General features: G+C 28.3%; 1 protein-coding gene across 1 annotated transcript in view; it reads right to left on the reverse strand.

Annotated features, from left to right (window-relative positions):
• LOC136972617 (myelin transcription factor 1-like protein) overlaps window positions 1-25041 on the reverse strand; it is a 149054-nt gene that overhangs the window by 68228 nt on the left and 55785 nt on the right. Inside the window, 2 exon segments of the mRNA XM_067267195.1 lie at window positions 4103-4145; window positions 8000-8035. Of these exon segments, the coding sequence (XP_067123296.1) occupies window positions 4103-4145; window positions 8000-8035 (79 nt within the window).

The raw sequence follows: 25041 nt of genomic DNA on the forward strand, positions 1-25041 counted from the left end.
TTATTGATATTTAGAAAAAAGTTTACTTTTAATAAGTAGAATAATTTTTGGCAACTAATGTCTGTGTTAAAATATAGTCGAACAAATATATTTCTTGGCGTTATTCTAAACAATTCTAATATAGTACGAATATGCGGCAATAATTTCACTAACTTTTAAGAACGTCTACATGATATGTATAAAGAGTAGCAAATGCTCTTCATGCAAAAAGCGAAGTAAAAATTTGTTATACGTGCATAAAATTCATGCAAATTAATCTTTTTCCTTCATTTCATATTAGAAAATTGCGCTTTTTTTTTTATCGTATTCCATAATACTTTACTCTTACGTTAATACGTTAAACGGATTTTTGAATTTAAACCAACCTATATGAATTTTCATTACATAATTTTTTTATATTACTCAAAGTAATTAAAGCAAACAACTTTGAAAATGGCTTTCCATTCCTTCTGTAAGATCTCTAGTAAATGCTATTCAAGTAGAGATGTTTTATACGATAGTATCTAGGAAGTCACATTGTTTCTGATAGCTTAAGTTATGGGTAATCCAATGTCATCCGTAGAATCCGCTTAAACATGAAACAAAACTAGATCAAACGGCATTGGTTTTCAAGTGCCACAAATATATTCAGATATCTTGCAGTTTTTTCGATCTATTTTTTCAAGTCTGATTCTCGTCTTATAAATCTGTAATCCGTTTTAATCCTGGATTATCGATATTTTATAGATTTTGCTTATAGATTAGTTAATAACGTTTCTTTTTCAACAAAATATAATTCTGCAACTTGAACACAAACTATATGGTGTATTTTCTCGGACTATAGTTTGTGTTCAAGTTGCAGAATAAGCACCGGCACGGTTTCATAAATACTACAATAAAAATATAATTCGTTACTTTCAAAACTTTCTAAATTCACACTAAAATTTAAATAATCTACATTTGTAACCCCCTTATATTGAAAATTCTACAAATTAATATTAATTAATTACCATAAAAATATGCATTTTCCTTATGTTCGCACATTCGTATAAATTCCTGAATAAATTTCTAAAATATAGTTTTAAAAGGCGCAATTCTCACGAATTAATCGGATTTGAATATGTTACACGATAAAATAATATTGTATCATTAATATAGACGAAGATAATAAGTTTTCTCGAGCTAATTTAGCATGTTTTCGTCTGTATCTGCAAGAATTATATTATTATTTCGGATATTTTAAAGGTGTCTATTAATTATAAACACCAACAGTGGTTTAAATATAACAGTTGATGTAAATTATTACGAAAGAGAATGTGTTAAATTCGACAACATAAAAAATAATAGCCTTAATCAATATAACTACACAAAGCAGAAACATGAACATTATCATTATTAATTATTTCGTTATTACCGATTTTCAGATTTTATTCTTTATTTAACATTAAATACAATACTGTAATTAACTAATTTTACAATAAAATTCTTATTCACATTTTCAACCTATTAATAAAATCGGTCTCTACGTATGATAATAGACGTTATAGTCTTAGAAGACAATAGTAACGAAATAATTAATAATGGTAAACAGAAGGGCTAGAAGCATGCAATTTTATATGAATGTAATCAGCAATGAAAATGGAAAAATGTCAAAATTGACTATAAAATATTTGGTTAATGTTACCTTAGGTGGCGGCTCGTCTCTGATTCCAGCAAGGAAACAGTGGGACGAACGTTCTAACCTATCCTAACCTATTCTAATAAATTACCATAGTTATTAGTAACCAAATTATTAGAATGGGTTAGGTTAGGTTAGGTTAGAACGTTCGTCCCACTGTTTCCTTGCTGGAATCAGAGACGAGCCGCCATCTTGGCACCTAAGGTAACATTAACCAAATATTTATAATTTCTAACTATTATAAAAGAAAATCGTTAATTCGTTTAAATCGAGTCTTTCATGCGACACATCTCTGAGAAAATCTTACTTTTCCATCCTCAAAAATGAAAGTTTTTGCACAATATATAATCGAATGCATTTTTACGTACTTTTTAGTCGCCATTAAGTAAACATCTCTTAATTTTGACATAAAAACGGTTTAATCATTTGTTTTCATTAATTATTTCTGCTACAGTTAGCATCGCATAGTTTGTATTACTTCAATATTTATAAAATTGGATATTTATAAAAAAAAAAAAAAAACTTTAGACAAACGCGTGTGTGATTTGTATGATTTTGAAATCGGTGATGCATCATTCAATATCGAAATTCGAACAAAACGATCGGAAGAAACACAAAAAAAAGTTATTTTCGGATAATAATTATATACGATTTTCGATTTAAAAATCTATTTAAAATTGGACTAAATTCTGAATAAAAATTTAAGAAAACTCGAACTTAATCTTTTATAAGTTATGTGTAAAATGCGTCTAACAAATTTGTTTAAACTTTTCAATAAAATTCCATAGAAAAAAACAATAAAAATGCCTTTGTAAACGTAATAAATATTTTATTACTCAAAAAATTAATAAAATGTATTTAAAAGATTATTAAATATATTCCATTTATAAAATTAGCATTAATTTTTCCCTTTAAACTATTTTCAAACGTATAATCAAAGTTATAACATATAAAAAGTAAATATAATAACAAGAATGTGCATGAGATAAATTCGTTAAACTCGATAATTGTCTTTTTTTATAGTGCTAAATAAAATTTTCAGGATTTTATATAACGAATAATTCTCTTACCAGAAACGATTGTTATCAGATTCGAGTCAAACGATTGCAATTTTCCTTTTCCTGAACATTTCAAGCTCGTTGAAGAGATGTACAGAGGCAGAGAGAGAGAGAGAGAGAGGAGAGAGAGAGAGGGAGAGGTCCTACAGCTGAACAAGTTAGAACTTCGATTAGCGCTGGAGAGATCGAACGGTTTCAGAACAAAACAAGAAACCCAGTTCGATATAAAGATGACAAAAAATAAAAAATATAAGGGCTATACATTATGCTCATTAGTAGTAATTTAAGGGAGGTTAGCGTGATTAGTAATATAAGATTTTAAAATTTAATTGAGAACTTACTAGACAATAATCAATAAACAGTTGATAAAATTCAATAAAAATTGTTATAAATATAGGCAGTTCTCTGCGATATACACGAGATATCGAGGATAAAGTTTTTAATGAAAACTGATAGAAGATATCACTATCTTAATTATGATTAGTTGAAAATATTGATTGTCTTAATGGTGATTATGTAAAGACATGGCAATTTTAATGATAACTAGTTGAAAATATGATTGTCTTAATGCTAATTAATTGAAAAAAATTTCAAATTTAAAATAGTTAGTGATAAGGTTGTACTTTGCTTACAACAACCAATTATCGTTAAGACCGTTATTTCTTCATCTCACCTTCATTAAAATCCTTTATAAATGATATCTTGTGTATATTTTAGAGATCTATCTGTATTAATAAAAACTTTATTATTTAATTTTGCCCTCTATTATTTTCTTAAGATTATAATGGCTATTTGAATTAAATTCCGTATAGAAGTTTATGGCTTATTCTCCAATGTTAATTTCTTTTCTTAAAGAGCTAAAGAATTAGTTTCTCTTAACGATAAAATAAAAGATTTAGAAATTGCACACATCTCACTCGGTTCTGTATCGAGTTTAAAGTTGGTCAATTTTACATTCTCGTTTCTAGATATTTGGCCTTTTAGAGTTTAGTCAATAACGCCTCGATTTCTAGCCTTACGACCCCCTCCCAAAGATTCTTGACGTCAATTTCTTTCGACGGCAGATGGAAAACCCGTTGTTTCTTGCTTCAGGTGGCGGACTTTCCCACAGTTGATGACATCTCGGCTCTTTTATTTCTTCTTTCTTTCCTTCCTCGTCGACCCCTCTCGCGTCTAGCGGCTTCCTTCCCACCCTCCCGTTCGTTTCGAGTAATTACCGAAGTGCTGCGAGGCTCTGGTGCCGAGCAGTGACGGGTTGAACTGGCAGCGTTGCCTCCTCTCTCTCTTTCTCTCTCCCTCTTTCTCTCTCGAGATACGGCTCCCAGAAAATGATTGATCACTAGAGGAGAAAAAGGAGGGGAGGAATAGTTGTCATGGCAACGCTTACCTGGAGGGCCCTTAGATCGGGTGCTTCTTCTGATATCTTCAACCTGGAAAAGAAAGAAAGAAAAGATAGGAATTTGGAACGTCTGCAGTGTATGGTTGCAACTGGACCCAAATAGTTTCGACAATTGTGTACACAGGAATGATATTAACCGTTTTAAGTTTTGAAATCTAAATGAAAACGCGGATACTACTGCCTCCGGTGATCGAAAAGAGTTTTAGTTATAAAATTTGATTTCTTTTAAGTTCTTATTTTTGTATATATCTCTTTTTCCGCACAAGAATAATGACGAGCAATTCTGAAAGTGTAGGAAATATAACATCTACTATGTTAACAAGATCGTCTACAGACGTAAATTGTAATCGATTAAACTTTTTAAACTCTTATTATTAAATATAAATTGAATGTATTTGTCTTTAAAATGATTTTAGAAACGAAATTAACCTATCAGAAAATAGTACTTTACTTGCAAAATCATGCAGGAAGAAGATTACAAGTACGAAATATTTATCGCAGCACCTCTTTTGATAGGATTAAATCATCCTCCTTTATCAACATCGCATTATATCAGATTAACGAAAAATTTTCTCATTTTTTCTCTGGATTAAATACTAATTGTTTGTGTTTAATTCACCAAAATTCGTCGGGGCGTTATCCAATTTTATATAATTAAACACGCGCGGATTCACCTGTATAAGACTATTGAAAGACAAATAAAAGAATATTAATCCGTTATAAAAATTAATAAGAACAGAGTTTCATAATTTTGAATTCTTGTAATAGAAATTTAACAGAATCATCGACAAAAAACAGGCCTATGTCAAAAGAGAAGACACCATGTGGAATCTTCAATCTTCTTTCACCTCGTCTGGAAAAGAAGCTTAATTAATTCTATTCTAGATAGATATAATTTTATCTTCTAGAAAAGTAGAATATGTTATTTAGCGTATATGAAACATAGATTCATCACATTAAGATAGAGCCGTGTTAAAAATCTGTAATTCCCCTGACTGGTTTCTTTTCTCCATCGTTTTCAAATCTTGGAATCCATTTGCTATCCATCCATCTCTTTCCTATTCTCGTCCTAATGGAATTCCTTCAGTTTGGCCGCAGGGGTCGCTCCGATCACGGTCATCATCGTCGACGACCAACTCGTCTCATCCTTTTTCTCTTTGATATTTTTTTTTTTCCTCTCTTCTGTGTACATCTGCCAATGCATCCTCCGGAGCAACAAGATAGGAGAGATGCTCCTCTCCCCACTTCCGTAAATACAATTATAATTATAAGAATCTGGAGCTCGGAGGAGAGAAAGATTCGCACGTTTTCAGACTTCAGAAAAGGTTTAATTTAGAAGAAATCTTTTAAATCCGAACGTGACTACGTTGTTTTACTGTGCAGATTAATTAAATAAATAACACTATTCTTTCTGAATATTTACTCTTTCGTTAGGCTCTTCTTTCTGGCGGACAGACTTATCTAGAAGTAAATGGGATCAAATCTATAAGAAATGTTGAATTTGTTTCTCTAGTTAAGAGATAAAGAATCAGGCTATTTCAACTAGCGCTTAAATACTTTAATAAAATGAACTGTGTAGTTATAACCTTGGTTTTGACTAGATAATTTGCAGTTTCCAGATTCGTTACACTCGCTTCAATTAAAATGATAAAAGACGAATTAAAATATTTATTATAATCAGCCTTTTTATAAACGAAATTAAAAGATAGTTATGAATACGGTAATTAATATTACCGTTTCAACAAAGCTGCATGTAAGGGATAGCATATTTAAAATACATATATTAAATTCGAGATAATTTTAATAGAATCGCAATCTTTTATATTAAAAAATATATGAAATATTTATAAGAATATTTTTTAAATATGCGTATAAGGAAAATATTAATAAGATTTACTCGTACTTTTAAATTATCAGAAGAAAAACTCGAAACTGAATTAAATTGATTTTAACTCCCATGAAAGATAAATAATTGTTGTAAAAATACTTCGACGATTATAAAATAGAATTAATTCCATTTTCATATCTATAATTTATATATGTTTATATAAAATCAGCAGTATTAATTTTGTCCAATCTTCTCTGAAATGTTTTTCCTCTTTTATTGGGTTTCCGTTTCGATTAAAACAAATCTCTCAGGATGTGTTTGCGTTCATGGTAGAATGGTAGTTCGACTGTGCAGAAAGCTTCTGGTTATCCTATGGGAATTAGTCCTAATTGGAAGCTTCCCCTGTCCAGTTCTGTCTTCTTTCTAGTCAGCAACCGATTGCTTGTGGTGGGATCCAATCAGTGCAGCCAAGACACGAAGATGAATTGTGTGATTGTCTGCTGATCAACAACTGCAAGAAATGCTTTTTGCAGATGCCATTAACCGATATCATCATTAATTAACTAATCTAAATGTCTCTTACATCGTTTACATACAAAAGAAAAACGAAAAAAACGAAGACTACGACGAATTTACTATTAAAACAGAACATGGAATTTAAGAAAAATAATTCGAGAACACGTCAAATGATTAAGATGAATTAGTAAGAGTAGTGTTTAAGAATTTTATTTCTAAATGTTTTGTGCCAAAATTGAAAAAGATGGAGCCGAAACGTCACCGTCCAAAATGGACTTCCTGGCCACATTACCGTATTGCGAAACTAGCTGCTATGTCAAAAACGTCATTGAAGCTAAGATGATTGATTGGCGTTTGTGGACCAGTTTCTTCCAAGCATAGAAGGCATTGTTATGGATAAAAGACATTAAACTCTGGAGGGTTTGCTTCTTCAGATAACGGTTCTCTGCATTCCTCTTAACTAACAACTCTTAGATTCTTTGACAAGATAATTAATAAATTCATCTCATGGCTCAAATAATTTCATATTAGAGTTGTTTAAAAATGGGAGAATTAAGCATTTTAACAGCTTTCCAATCAAATGTTAATTATTTAAATCTTTTAACGACAAGAAAAAATATAACTTTGTGAGTGGTACAGACAAAAATGGCGTCAATCTCAAATAATCGAACGAGTCAGAAAGGTTTATAAATTCAAGGATCTCCATTCGAAAAAGTATTAAGCGCAATGCCTTTTCTACAACTAAAAACGGAACTGAAAGAGAAAACTTAGGGAACCGGAAGTGAATTCAATTTCAGTGGAACCACACTACCATAGTTACCAGGCGATGGCAATCGATCATCGAGACAAATTAATCACGCCTGGCAGAAGGAAACTTGAGTTAGAAGCGAAGATTAAGAGAAGTGAGTGAGTGGCCGAGTTGGGTGCTTTAGGTAGAGCGAGGATTGAGATATTAATGAATCATAAGAAAATTCACCAACCATTCTTCTCGACACTCAGTTATGGTTTTACCTTTATAAACTTTTCTTAAATCTTATCGAGAAGTTTTTCACTTTACCATATTACACTTTAAAGTGCTCAGTTAGAAACAATGAAGAATTTTTTCCAAGATCTTAATACTCTTAAACTATCGCTTAAAATATAATAAAAGTTCAATACACATCAATATACTTACATTATAACTATTAATAAAGGTATACTTAATCAATTAATTTAGAAACTTTCTAATTAAAACTTTGTTATACTTGGCTTCGGGCCACTACTATATCTACAATATACAGTAAACTATATACGTCTGTTCTAAACAATATATAATTCTTATCTTATTTAAATATATTTTTTCTACTTTAATGTAGTAAAAACATTACGATATTTTTGAAAAATAGTTTTTAAATTCGATTTTACAAATTTTAATGCGAAAACAATATTTGAATTTCGTCCTAGTTCCATTCGAAACTATGACAATAAAAGAATAATTCGAAGTTAATAGCGTTATTCTCTTTTCGAATGGATAGTAGAAAGGAGAAGCTGTGTATACTTACTTTGTTCATTCTTCTGGGTAATGAAGAGACGATTCCCTAACAAAGAAAAAATACGACACATTAAACACTTTAAGTAGAATTAATATCGTATATAAATTCTAAAATTCCTAAATTTATAAGAACATTAAAAATGAGCAGATCTAGATATATATATATATGGCTTTCATCATCACAGAACACTAGAATACACTCTTATAGGTTATTTATTTAATACAAATGCGAGTCACGTGTTTAAGAATCTAACTAAAGATATATTTTAAGAGTTACCGACTTTTACACTTCAAAATTAATTCAACAAATAAAATACCAAGTATTTTTTCTACTTGTTTTGTTGAAGAAGAAAACAAATTTCAACACAAATATTGCCAGAAACACAGTGTTATCGTTCAGTCTACGTCGACGTCTTTACCAGATACTTTTGACAAAGATAAATATCTTTAATGGTTGTTGCCGCACATTTTAGGTCGGTTTTGTAATTGCTCTTTATCGTGCAGACAACAATAATGATCCTTACAAAACTCCCTAGATTTATCGAGAGAAATTAAGAATTGACTATTTAATTTAAGCTGACATTAATCGAATCTTTCTTTTCCTTCATGGGAGATTTAAATGAGTCGTTTGAGTTTCTGACTTTATAATATTTATACGAAAGAGTAGGTTAGATTAATAAAGTAGTCGCCAGAAGAACAATTTATGTATAATAATTGGCATTGTATTATTTTATAGCAAGGTTTTATGTTCAATAACTGGTTGGGAGACAAAGTGTGTTTAACTGACACACCGGGAGTTGCCCCTAATAAGTGGAAGGGAAGAGGGTATAATTCTAGAATGTAACTAGTGGAGCGGACGAGTCTAAGAGTAGGGAGAGAGAAAGAGAGAGAGGAAAGGGTTAGAAGATCGATTTCCTTCCAAACACAGCGAGTGAATATGGTAACCATAGGAACGGTTGTCTATTTTCCAGTAACCATAGCAACCGTTGTTTTCGCCAGGTTGCCCTAACTTACGTTCCCCAATGAGTGACATTAAGGAGACTTTCAGACTTCGTTCGAGAATAATATTGATCTAGACTATATTCTGAAAATCAGCATACGATAACCAAACTTGAAAGGCGACCACCTTTACTATTCCGTTTATATATATTCCTATTTTGAAATTTCCCGTTAAAATTTAAAATAATAACTTTTTAATAATTAATATAAAGAGGAATTAAAGAATATATTTTAAAAACTTATTCGTAATACTATTTTTTCTTCAAATCTAAGATAGTATTTAAGTGTGTTCTGGAATTAGTTGTTTCTATCATTATTTTCAATAATGTGCCTTGTTAAACACGTAAATGAAGAAACTGACACGAAATTAATGTTAAAAAAAGAAACAATACTCAATTTCACAACTGTGCGCTTAGCAAAACACGTGAAATCAATATAAAATCACAATTAAAAACAGAATAGAGCATTTTATTTTCTAGAACAATTCTAGAAAAATACTTTAAAATCAAAATTACTTTTCTCAATAAAACATTTTCAAAAAGAATAATTATTACAGAAAATGTTCTCTAATCTGAATTTCTACATTATTTTGATTATTTAAACGTAATGAACTTGCATAGAGAATAAAAATCAATTTTATTTCCAATTTATATATTATTACTAAACAAAATTACAAATTTTGTGTTTCTCACACTATTTGAGAAATAGATCTTGTTTAATTTTACAGTAGGCCTATTGATTTTGGTGGAGAACCTCATTTACACATGAAAAAAAAAACTGATCCAAACTACTTCATTGCATTTTACATCATCTGAATTTTAAAATTAAACTTAAAAAAGCTTTTTATTGTTAAAGCTTTCCACTTTGTAGAGTTTTTAACAGCTTAATTTAAATTTAATATAATTAATGCTTCAGAATCTTCAAGTAGAAGAGAAGAAAATATCTAAATTAATTTTACGATAAATTCTGCTATGATATCATAAAATTCTCATAATATAAAATTAAAATTTAAATGCTTCTTCACTTCATTTTATTTAAAAGCGATTGAATATATTTCAAAATTCGAAAATTCCTTCAACTTCTTGATATAAATTTATAAGTTTACTATTAATGTAATAAAATATATTTTAATCTTCAAAAACATCTCTCGTATATCTTATAAAATATAAAAATACTATATTAAAAAGCATTTAAATTCTCTTCAAAAAATTTGATTATTTTTAAAGGATATTTTTTTCCTTTTCGTTATAATACATTGAATATTATCAGCATGGCAAAGAATTCATAAATAAAGTTAAAAAATTTCAAAGAAACTTAGCATTTGTAAAATTAAGTACTGATCCGAAAGCAAAACTAATCAATAAATTGTGCACCTAAAGCAGGCAGTCTACCAAATTCAATTCTTGGCACGCGTTGCATACGGCATATAAGATATATTAAAACCAAAAAAACAATACATGGGCCTATGCACACGTACACATACACAAAGAAGCTTTTGCTCATCTGAAGGAGTCGTCAATAACACTTATCCAGCCACACGAACCACTTTACAAGGCAATGAATCCCATTTCAATTAGTGGTTTTGTAGTTACAACTAACCCTTCTCGCATTCTTCATTCAATTTCTGAATTTGTAGCAATAAGATACTTGTTAGAATCTAGGTAAAGTCTGTTCTCCCTCCCTCTCTCCTTCTACATATACACACATTATACATACACACACACACACACATACACATATACACAAATATAGTATTTCCAACGAAGCCGTTCTTAATGAATCGATTCGCATTCCTCTCTTTCTCTCACCAGAAACGGATCAAATAATCGGAGAAAGAAACGAGCGACGAAAAAAGAAAAAAAGAGAAAATAAAAAAAAAAAGGTAGAACAGGAGCCAGAGAGTGGGTTTGCAGGAGAGTAGAGAAGAGCCGAATTGCGAGGAGCCTCTCTAATTGTTGGCGTGCCGATGTGTCGAGGGGAAAAACTCCTCTCCCCCACACTCCTACTGTACTGAATGCCCGGTCTCCGCCCTTAAGGCATGGATGCCAATCAATACGGCGACTCCGCACGTAAGCTATAACGAGCTTCCTTGTATCCGTGCTTGGGTTCATTTACTGTGGCCTTGCAAGAGTGAAAGCTTCGTCTGTACTTAGGGTTAATTGTCAGTGGCATTTCAGTTCAATTGGATGTCGGTGACACGTGCTAACTCTTTTTTTTACATTAGAATGAATGATTGATAAGGGACCCCTTAATAAAAACAGCATTTTATTTATTTAGCGACATTATCAACTCCCGGTTGGATTCTATCGGTTAGACACCCCTACGCATCGCTTCGATTTTCATTTGCTATTATCTCGTTCGGATAGGCAACGTATACTTATGCAAATACTCTAGAATTAGACCTACAACAGCTTAAACTCATACCAAAACGTAGAAAACGGAGTAAATATATCATAACACTATTAAGCAATGCGCTGTTAATACTATTTAACGAAAAACAAAATATATATTCAATAATTAAATATGCCACACGTAAAAGTAAAGAGATGTGAGTGAAGGTGACACAGTGTATAATTTTACAATATTTATGTCTTTCAATATGCTATATTTATTTTATTATGAAATAAAATTTATGCTTTTAAAGCTACGTAAGTTCTATATCACGATTAAAAATAGCATTTATTAATATATAAATAAACGAGTATTATTTAAAATAATAAATTACGCAACGATAAATGAATTTACAGTTTTAATTATTATATAATACGTATTGACTGTATGCTATCTTACAATAAAAATATCACTTAATAAAAAAATATTGCTTTTTATAAAAAAATTACGTAATGTTAAAACAGTATCACATAATTTATTAATTATAAAAAATCAGGTTGAATAATTATACAGAATTCTGTCTAAAAATGAATATTTAAAAATATTTAAGCCAAAAAGTCAAGTCATTGTAAGAATATTCTATTAATAAACTACATTAAAATCAATTTTAATATTTATCTGGAAAGTTGAGAAAAACTAAATAATCTTCTTAAAATATTCAATCAATCTTAAGAGCAATTGAATCGCCTAAATTAAATATAATTTACGAACATTTTCACTTCGACTGTTCATTAAAAAGAACACTATAAATTATAAACTTGTAGTTTTATTAAACAGATTTTCATCTTTATTAAAACTTATTTTTATATTTTTATTATTTTATTAATTTTTTAGACGAGTTAATTAATACTTCTCTAGACTAAATCAACCATAATATCGATCGATCGTCACGAACAGATTTATTCCACAAACCGCACAATTAGCCAATTGCATAAATTGGCAATGAAGGAGTCGAGTCAATTGATCACGCTACCAAATTTGGAAAACTATTGCGACTTAGTAGAGTAATTTGTTGACTTTATCACTTCAGAAAAAAAACCTATGTTTCTAAGATTCCTACGTAACCTACGTAACGTTTTTACATAATTAATACCATCAATATGAAATTTTTAAGCATCTTTCAAACCGGAAAAACCTGATTGCAAAGGAGGATAAAAAATTGATCACGCTTCTTAACTGTGCTTCAATTCCTCATTTTATCGAACCAGACAGAGAGAAACAGCGACCTTGGACTCTAAACGGGTCTCGAGAGAGGCGTTATCACATGGTCCAGGTGTAGCTGACATCGCAACCGATAGCTGGCAACGCTTAATGGACATGCAGAGTCGGCGGTGCATGCATGCTGGGATAGGGATTATCACCATTAAACTAATGCCCCTAGTTTGAAGAGTGATGCGGATGGGAGATTTCTCTCTTCCTTTCTCCATCTGTTAGCCTCAGGTTGTAAACGATGTCCGAAGAAACGAAAGACGATGTAACCTTCAAACACGCGAAGACGCTTCTATCCATCTATTAAAACTGGTATAAAATTATAAAGATTTTACGTTAAATTTTTCTTTAAATTTATTTTTACTAGGGTATAGTTTTGTCTGAAACGTTCAATGTGACTCGTTCGTGTTATATGAGTCCAGAAAAAAGAGAGTAATGTTGACACAGGGTCGATTATCCGATCCTACAGTTTCCAGAGAGCAGCTGGTACAGGTGAACATACATCTTGCTCTAATGAATCCCCGGTGAAAAATCAAGGAGAATAAATCTGAGGTTCGTGAAGGTGGACCTCTTTCTTCCATTCTTTCTAGCGGATAGCAAAATATTTCATTCAAACATAATGTATCCCGGTTGCGATAAGAAAAGATTCAATATTTTAAGGACACGTAACGTAAATAATTAGACGAAATACAGATTTTTTTCCTGAACAAAATTAATTCTATTCTTCGAAAATTAGCAAATTTTTAGGAGAATTTTTTAAAAATTATATTTGCTTTAAATAAAAATCTTAAAATAAATATTTACTATATGTAACTTCACCGAGCAAGTTCTGAGCATAACATATATATTTAAATAATATTAAATCTATACAAATTGAACTTTTCAAGTTTTGATGCGTCCTACATTCAAAACTATTTTTAACTTCATTCTTAAAATAAATTTAACTTAAATATTTTATTATTCAAATTTTAGATATTAATAAACTTATCTAGAATATCTTGAAAATATTTACGTATATGTCAATTTTAAACCCTAAGAATGATAATTAAATGATAATCTTCCAATTTTTTGATAAAAACTTCAAATTTGTATATACATTACCTTATATATTCTCCGAAGGATTGAAAATTTTAATAATTTATTTAATCCTACATCTTAAATGTTGCATTAATTTCAATATTACTTATGTTTCCGTTTATAATTATATCGGTAAAATAACTATTCAAATTTCAAAATTTTTCAGCTGTTTACACAACGAGAAAGTACTCTATAATGAAAATGATCATTATACAATTGGCAATGGCATATATAATCTAATTTTTCAAAAATGTTTCAAAATCTAGAACTAGATTTAAGAAATTTGTATCCTAAAATTAATTGAAAAAAAATCTCTAAGTAATTTTAAAAAGTCGTTAATATAAATCTTTCCTATAAATTCATAACGACATAATGTCATAAAGAATGTATATAAACAATTACAAAAACAAACTTTGAGGTAAACTCTATCTCAGTTGATAGTAGATCTAATTTTGTAGAATAGTACCAAACATCAATAATGCAAGTCATAGATTATATACTTGATTGCAACGATTCGGAAATGGATAAATTGGCATGCTGTAGCTCTACCAAACCCACCATTTCGTGACGTTTGATACAGCAGTTACATATTCAAAATTAATACCAGTTTAATTCCAGAAAATCCTTACATTTTAAACATAAAAATGAAACTTTTAATTTTCGAACTAGACTTCGTTTAGACATAAAAAAACAGTTCAAACTACAAACTCCAGGCACAGAATCGGAGGAAATAAACAATTAGTTTAGCAACGGTAAAAAACGGTATAGAATTTTATTAAAACTTAAAAATAGCTTTACGAGACGGTTGGATATTTGAAACAGGCCGACTTTATTTCTCATATTTCTTATCATAAATCGTAAATCTTAACTAGAACGGAGGTAGAATTGCTAGTCACGTAGAAATCGCCCGCTGTCGCTCATTAGCTATTCAGTTGGCGTCAGTAGTTCCAGTGTCCGGTTTTGCCTACCGTAATTACTGATCCTTACTAACAGAAGTGATCGATAAGAGTCTCTCTCTCTCTTTCTCTCTCTCTCTGGTTATGATTTTCCTTTTCATCTTTGTCTCGCCCTGACCGAGAATCGATGAAACAATTACACTTCTGTTAGAATCGAAGATTCTAATGGAAATGAAGAGCCGCTGGAAGAGGACTTCTGCAGCTCCTAAGTTGGTTCGAATGTCGAAATAAAAGATGAAAACCCAAGTATTTTCATCCTATAGTTACATTAGAAAAATATAAAAAATGCTTGCTTCAATTTTGGTAATGTAGCTATGATCAAAACTTCTATATTATAGTATACAATTATATCTGAATCCGTCTCAATTTCATATCAATTTTACACAATAAAAACAAAAGAGGTAGAGAAAATTCTGATCATATTAATTGTGGTCGAAATTTTTCATAATTTTACGTAAGAATTATAATCCGAAACTAATCTAATGTGTATGATTCAAATCTTCCGTGATATAAAATGCTGTTATAATAAGAATTTTCCAAAATTTCGTTAACATTTGTGATGAAAATTGTAAATACGTTTATGTTCAGTTTTGATCAAACTTTTTATAATAAAATATTCAATATTCAATTTTTTACAAAGTTATAATTCGTAGATTTTTTACTCGTTATATACGAAACTTTAATAAAACTGCATAATAGAATTATAAAAATTTCGATCAAACTGTGTAAAAATATCAAATTTTTAATCAGAATCTAAGCAGAAGATGTAAAAATTTCGATTAAAAGTGTACATAAAACGATGGAAAAACTGATTAAATCTGTGTAAAATAATTTTAAAAATTATTCAACCTCTAAATTTAATTTGTTTTTATTTCATATATTTCGTTTAAACACACGAATAATAAATACAGACTGCAATTTTCAATAAAGTAATAATATTACAGTTGAAGAAGAGCAAAATTCAAACCACCTGCTGCAATGTTATATTTTTTTCTAAATTCTACATTTAAAACAATATGATTTTGGGTATTTTTAATGATAAGTAAGCCAGTAATTTATCCTATAAGCTCTATTAAATTTATCTTTTAAATTATATCAAATTCTATGTTGTGTCGTTTTCATATCAGTTGAATTTATTCTAAAAGAACCTTTCAAAAAGAAAAATATTCGTTAGGAAAACAAGATAATGTAAGCAATTCAGAAATGTTTAAAAAAAAATAATTACTTTAATTATAACTAAATTATAAGTGGAAGATGTTGACAAAATTTAAAAGGAAATATTTTATCACTACACATGAATGGAGAAAAAATAATAAGCCATTTTATAGCGAATATGTAGAATAAATTATGCCATAGTTTATAATGAGAGAAACTCTTCTTGGGTGCGTAAATATGGTTAAAATTTGATCTTTTTGATGTTTTGTCTGATCAATAACGGCTTTGGATTATTTTAAAAAGCAATAACGAATCTATTTATCTGTATTTGCAGCAAAATCGATAGCATTTAGAATAAACACTCGATCGACTTTTAACAGCCTTTACAAACTAATTTATTCATCCGAATATTTTAAATCATCGACTTAAATATCATAACTTATAAATTTACAGAGATTCTGTTCTTCCTATTCTTAAATATAAGCCATCGATGGTGAAGACAGACTCGTACTGTACAGTACATGTGTTGTATATAATGTAATACAAAAATACACCAAACTATATGATATTTTTCGCATAATTGATGTTATCTTGATTTTTTATATTAAATCTCTCCTAGAAAGTTATATATTTAATTTGATACCGTATATTTTTAAATTTTACTACTTATCTAAGTTCTTAAATCTTAAAATTTTTGTAAAATATATTTGTATTATTAAATGTAATTTCTTTTAATTAAACATACCTCAACCATTAAACTGATTATTCTGTAAAAAATTGTTTCTTTCTATAAAAATTTATTTTAATTGAATAAAAAAAATTACTTCTCAAAAATTTCGACATGAAAATGTACATGTTAAAACAGTTATATTATATTACAGCACGATAATAATCATCCATTATTTATGTTAACATTTTTTTAATACAAAAGACGAGATTTCTCCTATAGGATAATAACATAATTATCGTGGAAAAAATATAGTAATAGCTCACATATATAATTCATTAGTAACCGCAATGTAATTTTTATATTTCTAGTACAAAAAATAATAATTCGACAAATGTATTAACTGAAAAGACTCAATTATTTTCAGTGATTAAAAAAAAAGAAAAAAATGCTTATGTTAGCACATTATCCGTTTCTCTGGCCGTATGCATTCAATTAATACTTTCAAATCTCTGCTAAAATTTTATAATTTTCAGGATTATTTTATAGACTAAGTATACATTTTCATTCTAAATTACTCTAAAACATCTTATGGAAATCTTTATATTTCGTGGCAGGAGTACGAAGTTTTGAAAAAATTTGAGTGTTATATCGCTAAATATTTTTAATATTCATAACTAATCTTGGTTTTTGGCTTTATCTTGGCTATTCTTTATCATTTCGTAATTTTATTTTTTATTTTAAATTTAGAAAATATAACTTAACATATTTCACAACGATGTAGTTTTGTCACTTACCACGTTTCTCAAGTTATTTTATATTTTAAAAAAATGACAAAAAATCAGTTTTTAATTTATTTCTTACAGTTTCGTACATAAATCATAAAAAATTCCTACCGATAAGTTTGTGTCCTCTGCATCAGAATTATAAGCAATCTCATCAAGACAATTTACCAAGGATAAACCAAAGAAAACAAATCGCAAACAGTGTGAGAGGATATAAAAAAAATAAAATAAAATAAAATAAAAGAAGTTAAGATCTAACTGATGTCCCAGAGTACAAAGTTAAGATCTAACTGACGGCACATGGGGATATCCGAAAGATGTTCCCCAAACTGCCACTTCCATTACCCTGGAGGTGACAACCTCGTAATCAATTTATTGGATGGGGGACGTGTACCATAGCCGTCCAATGGAGGTTGTGCGTTATTAAATTTTCACTGAAGGTAGCCCTGGTTAATTTCTACTCAGTCCAAGCTCTTACTCTCTCTCATTCTTCCCCCTTTTCGTGACGAGAAGAGAAATAACCGCGAAGCTAAAATACTACCTCGAATAGGACGTTTAAACTCGTTAAACGTATCTTAATCACATCTTTCCTATTCTCTATATCTGAATAGGGATGCTAGAGTTAAAGGATGCGGATGCGGCATACCATAAAGAGAAGCTCGTGTTTCTTAAATGGGAACTCGTATAGACTACTATAATAGAGAAGATTTTATAAAACAAATAAGAATAAGTCGAAAGTAGGGGAAGAAAACAAATAAACATGCACGAAAAGTTGGGGGTAAAGAAGAACCATCCCTTCTTGACATTCAGAAGAGTAAAGTTAGGTAAGGGGAGTCGAATTCGCGTGACTCAAACCGTGAGAGCGAACAGGTGAATTGGCAATGTCTTAATCCAAAGAGAATGTCATTCATATATTTGGCCTGGAAACTGGTTAAATAGTGCATTTGGTAAAAAAGTGGGTTAAAAACAATGATATGGGTTACATTTTAAATAAACTCTTCGATTGAAGAAGTCAAGAATAATAAAATATTCGTTCGTTGTTGATGTAAACCAATACAATGAATGCCATTAATCAACGCTAGAATAACTTTTAAATTGAAAATTCTTTATTAAAAACGTTATAACACATAATTAAAATTAATAAATAATTATTCAAAGTAAAGCTTTCGTTAAATTTTAATTAGATAAAAATAATTTTGTTATACAGTATATAAATACGCTTTGAATTTCCTGAAGTCTTAGAATACTCTTAGAATATGCTATTAATGAAGCATCTTGAAAATTATTTATTACATTTATTCTTAAAAATGTATATTTTCATTACATTCTTTGTTTTACTATGTAAATTACAATATTATTTTTATATGTTCCTTATTATATACTCCGTTTTACATATGCTTAATATATATAAATATTCTTCATTCTATTAAAAAAATTCAAATATTTTTATTATTTAAAAAATTTTTGAATTATGAAATTAAATTAAAGTTAAAAAATAACACAAGAAGCATTTTGAGACTATTTTAACACATATTTTTATTTTTAATTACATTTTTACATATATTTTCCAGATCTTTAGTTTTACATTTTTAAAATTTTAAAAATAAATCTTTTTATCTTTAACACATACTTTATAATACTATTTATTTTAAGAACATATTGAAATATAGAACAAAACTGTTATTATTTTAATCTAAGCTTTATATTTATCATAGAGAGCCACTTAAAATTCGAGTTATGTCTTGAAAAATACTATTTTGCAAATAAATAAAAATCTCGCTATTAAGATAAAATATAAAGGTATAAATTCGGGTAGAAAGTAAATGCCAAAGAGATTTTTATTCTACGAATCTCTGGATATTTTTAAAACCATTTATTATCGCTACATCCACGAATATTTGTAACGGCCATTATTTAAGAATGCATTCGGTTGCTTTGTAGAAATTTTTCAAATATATATATATATATATATATATATATATGTATATGTACTTTTTTTGTAAATATTTTACTTAAGACAATGATTATTGTAAGTTTAAAAATTATAGAAACTTCACATTCACACTCTTCAAAATTACTTATGCAAATGTTGGATGAAGTTAAGAAATCTTATCTCGACTATATTATCCTCATGACTGCACTATAATAGGTGTTTATGGTCAAAATACTATTATGTGTATATAAAAATGCAGTAACATAACATGAATAATGCATAAAGCAAAATTAAAACGTTAGGAAAAGACTCCAAAATATCAAAAAATGTCTATAGAATACAAGAAAGAAGTAACGCATTATCAACTAAATTTAAGCTCATACAGTTTGAAAAGTTTTGAAAATTTTTATATAAATTTTAATATTTTTACAAGTATCTATTTATAATTATATAAATCGTTAATTGGATAAAAATTAAATAATTAAAATCAAGAATACTTAATCAAATATACAGTTATGAAGTTAAAATAATCCAAGAATTGTTTCCTTCTTAAGGAACAGAACTTTTGAAATTATTTTTTATTTTTATCAATTTTGATTATAGTTAATCAATGAAATATTATGAGAATAGTTCTTAAATCGAGTTTACTTCTTTAAAACTAATCTTTGAAAATATATCAAAACCATACAGAATTAATCACGCATTAATTATATATATATAAAGTATGGTTAGTTTGGGAGAGATGCCTCAGGGGAGATATGTCTACTGTCTGAGTTGGGAGTAAAATATTAATTTGATTCCTCCTCATTCTTGTTATAATAAGAAAATATTCTTAATACTACCAAGTTAATATTTTGCAATCAATTCAAAGGTTAAATATCTCGTTTCAGTTGTCATCTCATCGAACTTATCTAACAACTTTCAGTTTCTTTGATGATTTTTTAATTTTTAACACGAAAAATATTCATATTAAAAGAGATCCTTTTATATAAAATTACGATTAATTATAAAATCAATCAATAAATTAAAGTTTCATGAAAATAACCGTAACTTTTTTTACAGTAAGATTGAATATTTCGCATTTCTAAAGATAGTGTTGTTTTGAACACATTTTAAATAATAAAATACCAAAAAAAAATTATCAAAATAACTGCAAAAATATACTTTAACGGAATGAAATTGATTCAGTAGCTTTATTATGAATATTTCGTTACTTAATAAGAAAAACACGCATTTTCTCAAGAAAAAAGAAAACATTTTCATAAAGATTCCAACAATTTATGAAGGTTGAAGTTTATGGTAGATTTCCTAGTAGGAAATCCGGAAATGTGTGTGCACTCTGGCTGATTCAATACGGTTTTAGAGGTCCAGACAACAGTGGGATATTCTAGAGATTCGCTCCACTAGCTTGAAACAAGGCAGTTTCCAATGGTACACGTATAATAGTAATGAGTAGATGTAGAGAATTTATAGAAATGAAACAAAAATTAAATAAACAAAAAGAATAATTTATATACCAATAGTTAAAACGTAGACCCCCCCAAAAATAAAAAAATGTATACGTAACCTACATATATATAAATCCTAAAATCAAATTGAATCATAAGAAAACGCGTTACTCTTACTGAAGGATGTTTGTTTGTAAAATGCAAATACAGAACAGTTACGATAAGAAAGAGAGTGATTGAATTTTTACAGGAAAATCGAAACTGTTTCCGGAAAACTGAAACACACAAACTAGAATTTTAATTGAAAACAAAATAAAGCAAAAGAGTGAGTTGGGTACATACAAACCAATAAGGATAAGAGACCAAATTCAGAAATGGTTTTTTTTTTTATTTTTACTTTCGCTCGATCGAAGATCACGCGATTGAGAAAGAGAAGAGAGAGAGAGAGATGCACAGCATCTTTCTAAGAAGACAGAGGGAGAGAAAGAATATTAACTACTATAAATAAATCTCTTTTACGTTCTTAATAAATTAATACTCGCCAATATATTCTCCAATTCGCATCCGTTACTTTCTTTTATGTTTTTTTGATCGATATTTTCGAAATTTGTGAAGAAAATTTTAGTTCCTAACAATAAATTTTTAGATTTTTATATAAAATGTTTCAATTCCCAAGTTGTTTTAATTTTATTATCATTTAAAAATTTTATTTGTATTGTACGTGGATATAATTATATATTTACATTAAAATTTTAGATCGCCAATAAAAAGATAAAAAGTTGCATTTTAGAAAATTCTTATACACAAAATAAAGATCAAAATTTGAAAGATTGAAACGTTTTATATATTTATACAAGAACTTATACTTAAATAATTGTATTTTTTAATAATTAAAAAGATTAAAACTTCTATTTTTTGAGTAAATAAAATAAAGAAATTTATAAATTTTTAAATACATGAATATATACTAAAATTTGTAACATTTTAATTAAAAATGTCAAATTATTTTTTCTGTAATCAAGAAAAAATTTCTTAATTTTTTTAGATAATTAAATTAACAAAATTCAAGTTTTTTATAATTAAAATTTCAAAATTTTGCACTTTAAAAACATTAAAAGTGTCGAAAATTTTACATTCTTAATTATAAAAGACAAAATATCTGATTCTTTATTGTTCAAAATGTCAAAATATCAATTTTTCTATAATTAAAATATGTAAAAACTTGAATTTATTTATAATTAAAAATTATCAATATTTGAAGATTTTTTTTCCTTTGTTTATAATTAAAAATGCAGAAGAGAAACATTTCTCCTTTAAGCAGAAAACATATTATAAAACTATGGAAATGTTTGAGACATAAAAAAAGCAAACAAAGTAGAATAAAGAACACAATTTCTGCTTTTCTAAACTTATATGCAACAACTTAAGAAAAAGAAAGAATTCAATTTCAAACATGGAAGATCTTACATTCACTTAGAATTGAATATCTGGTAGCAGGACGGACTTATAAGTTTCAGATATTTTAAATATCACAATTATTTTTATCCTTCTAAACTCGACATGTAACATTCTAACTAATCCACAGAAAACTTTCTCTGTTTGTTTTCTTTCTTTTTACTTTAATTTGAATAGGGTTTTTTTTGCCACAAAAATCGATAAAACGTCTTTAAAAAAACCCTCTGCATTTCGTATCTACGAACAACATGTGTATATTAATGAAATTCGGGCTTTAACATCCAAACGTCTCCAACCAAAATTAATAATTAAAAACAATAATATAATATTATTTAATTAAATAAATGGCACAAAAACTGAGCTGTAAGAATAATTCTTAAACAGAAAATGTTGAACCTAAGCAAGATCAATGGAAACAACAGGTTAGGAAAAGTTTTCTTGCCCGAGCAATTATTAATAATGTATCGCAACTTGACCAAATATTAATCTATCAAAAAACAGGTTAAATTATTAACATTATCGGCATATTTTCCGATTTTTTAAGTTATTGACAGATGTATCAGATAACGAGTAAACGAGCGATTATACTTTTGTATAGGGATGAGCGTTAAAATTCGTATACAGTATCATCCAGTTTATCGTCGTTGAGTCGATATATTTTGTATCCATAAAAGTTTTACAAGGAAGAAAATATATATATATATATATATATATATATATATATATATATATAAAGCAAATAAACATGACGATAAAACTGACAGATAAACAAACCGAGATATTATTTATCTTTAAAGGACTTTAACGTGTTTTGTTTTTTGAAAGAGTTCTCTTCGGAATAATTTGGCTTTCGTACATTTCTCCGATACTTATTGAAGCTACAAACATGGTATGTGATGGTTAAAAAAATAAAATAAAAAAAATGTGCAGCAAGTACGCAGCGGTGAAGCGTGGCAGGAGGCCAAGGAAATCTCGGGTGTGCCTTATCCCTTAAATCCTTCAGGAGGTAGCAATAAAAGTCCTTAGAGAGATCTGGAACTGTGCACTTTGACCCAAAGTGTCAAACTGGTAGGGATAAAGTGGATTTTCAGCACGCGAAAAGATATAGTTAAATTGTATGTTTTATACAGTATACAAAGGCGTCTCATATTAAAGGATTTACTTCAGAGATTTTTTTTGTTCAAAAGGAATTATGAAAAAAGCGAATTCGAGTCGACGGTTATTGAAGTAAAATGCCAAAATCTAAGCGTTTTTTTAATAATTAAAAATTCGGGAGTATGCTTTTTATTATTAAGTTTACCCAAATTTTTGAATTTTTAAATAAAATACAAAAATATGAATTTTTTCTTTAATCAACAGAGCTATAATTTTATACTTTTCAACTATAATAAATGCAAATTTATAATTAAATTAAAATTCACATAATTAAAATTTTCGAAATTTATATTATTTTATCATTAAGAATGCCAAAATAGAATATTTGATTAATTAATAATATAAAAAACGCTAATATCTATGCTTTTACTTGTTTAATAAGCATATAACATTATTCTTGTAAGTTTAAGTTTGAAACGATTTTGAAGGAAAAAAAGGAAATCTTTACAGAAAATCAACAGGATTTATTAATTTAAAATTTAGCACACAGTTAAAAAACAAAGGAAGGGGAAAAAAAAGATTTTCGACAAGCACGCATACTTTTATAACACATAACATGACATATGTAATGGTCAGCACGGTAAAAAAATGATGATAATTTATTAGAAAAATATATATTTTTCGGGTTAAAAAATTAAAAATTATTAATATCATATACCAAAATTAATTTAAAATCTAATTAAAATTTCTAGAGCATTTTTAAATTTTTAAAATTGCCTAACGAGCAGAATAATGAAGTGTAAATATTTTGGAACGACTATAATTTATCATCATATTATAATTAAGGGAAGATGAATAAAAATTCAAGTTTTACAATTTTGGATACGTTTATATTTTGTTTTTAATAGTTCTAGAGAGACGTTCATAGTTCGAGAAGATATTAAATACAGTAAATTAGCATCAATTTTACATTATACTGTAAGTAAAGTTGCGTAGGTACTGTACAGTTCTAGTTATTTCGATTTAATTTCTATTGAAATGAAAGAAAGTACAGTAAAAATCTTAGTAATAATAAGTAAAACTTTCTGAACTTAAGAGTAGACTATACAGTGTTATATATTCGTTGAAGGAAGTAACGAAGTATTTTTCAATTAATCCGTAAAGCATATAGATAAAAGGGTGCGCAAAATATCTCAGACAACGGAAAAACTAAAAGCAAACATCTTCTCACAGTAAAAAAACTCATAATATATGAATTTTCCCTCAGTATATCATGTGAAACGATGATATGTTTTCTAAGAGGCATAACTCCAATTGCAGCAGAGATGCCTCGTAGAAAACTCAAAGAAAAAAACCTGTTTTTTAGAGTTATTTCTACAAAACTTCTTATAAGAAAATAAAATTAAATTATGGAATCAAAGTACCGCTAAAATATATTTTATATATAAATTACGTAGAACATACTCCCGAATTCACTGTATTCGATAGAGACATAGAACGCAAGTATATAGTTTTCTACATTAAATAAACTAATTATGCGTAATAAGCTTTTTATAGGAATTTTTCATCGGCGAAGTATGACAGAGTGGCATTTTATAAGAGTTCATAGAAAGTTAGCATTAAAATTACATTTCTTTGATCTTGCAAGTATTGTTGTGTGAAAGAGAATAGGTATATTATATACAGTATATTGGATGAAGCTTTGAAAATGTTGCTATTTAATACAGTTTATGTACTTATATATGTATACATATAATTTAAAATAATGCACGGTATATATAAGTACTAGTTCCTAAGTAAACTAGTATCATTTAATTAAAATTTACATAACCCATCAAATGTACAGTACGTCTGCCAAATTATGCTTTTGGAGAAAAATCTT

This window comes from Centruroides vittatus, unplaced genomic scaffold (assembly GCF_030686945.1).
Source record: "Centruroides vittatus isolate TY-2023 unplaced genomic scaffold, ASM3068694v2 contig_299, whole genome shotgun sequence".
NCBI lineage: Eukaryota > Metazoa > Arthropoda > Arachnida > Scorpiones > Buthidae > Centruroides > Centruroides vittatus.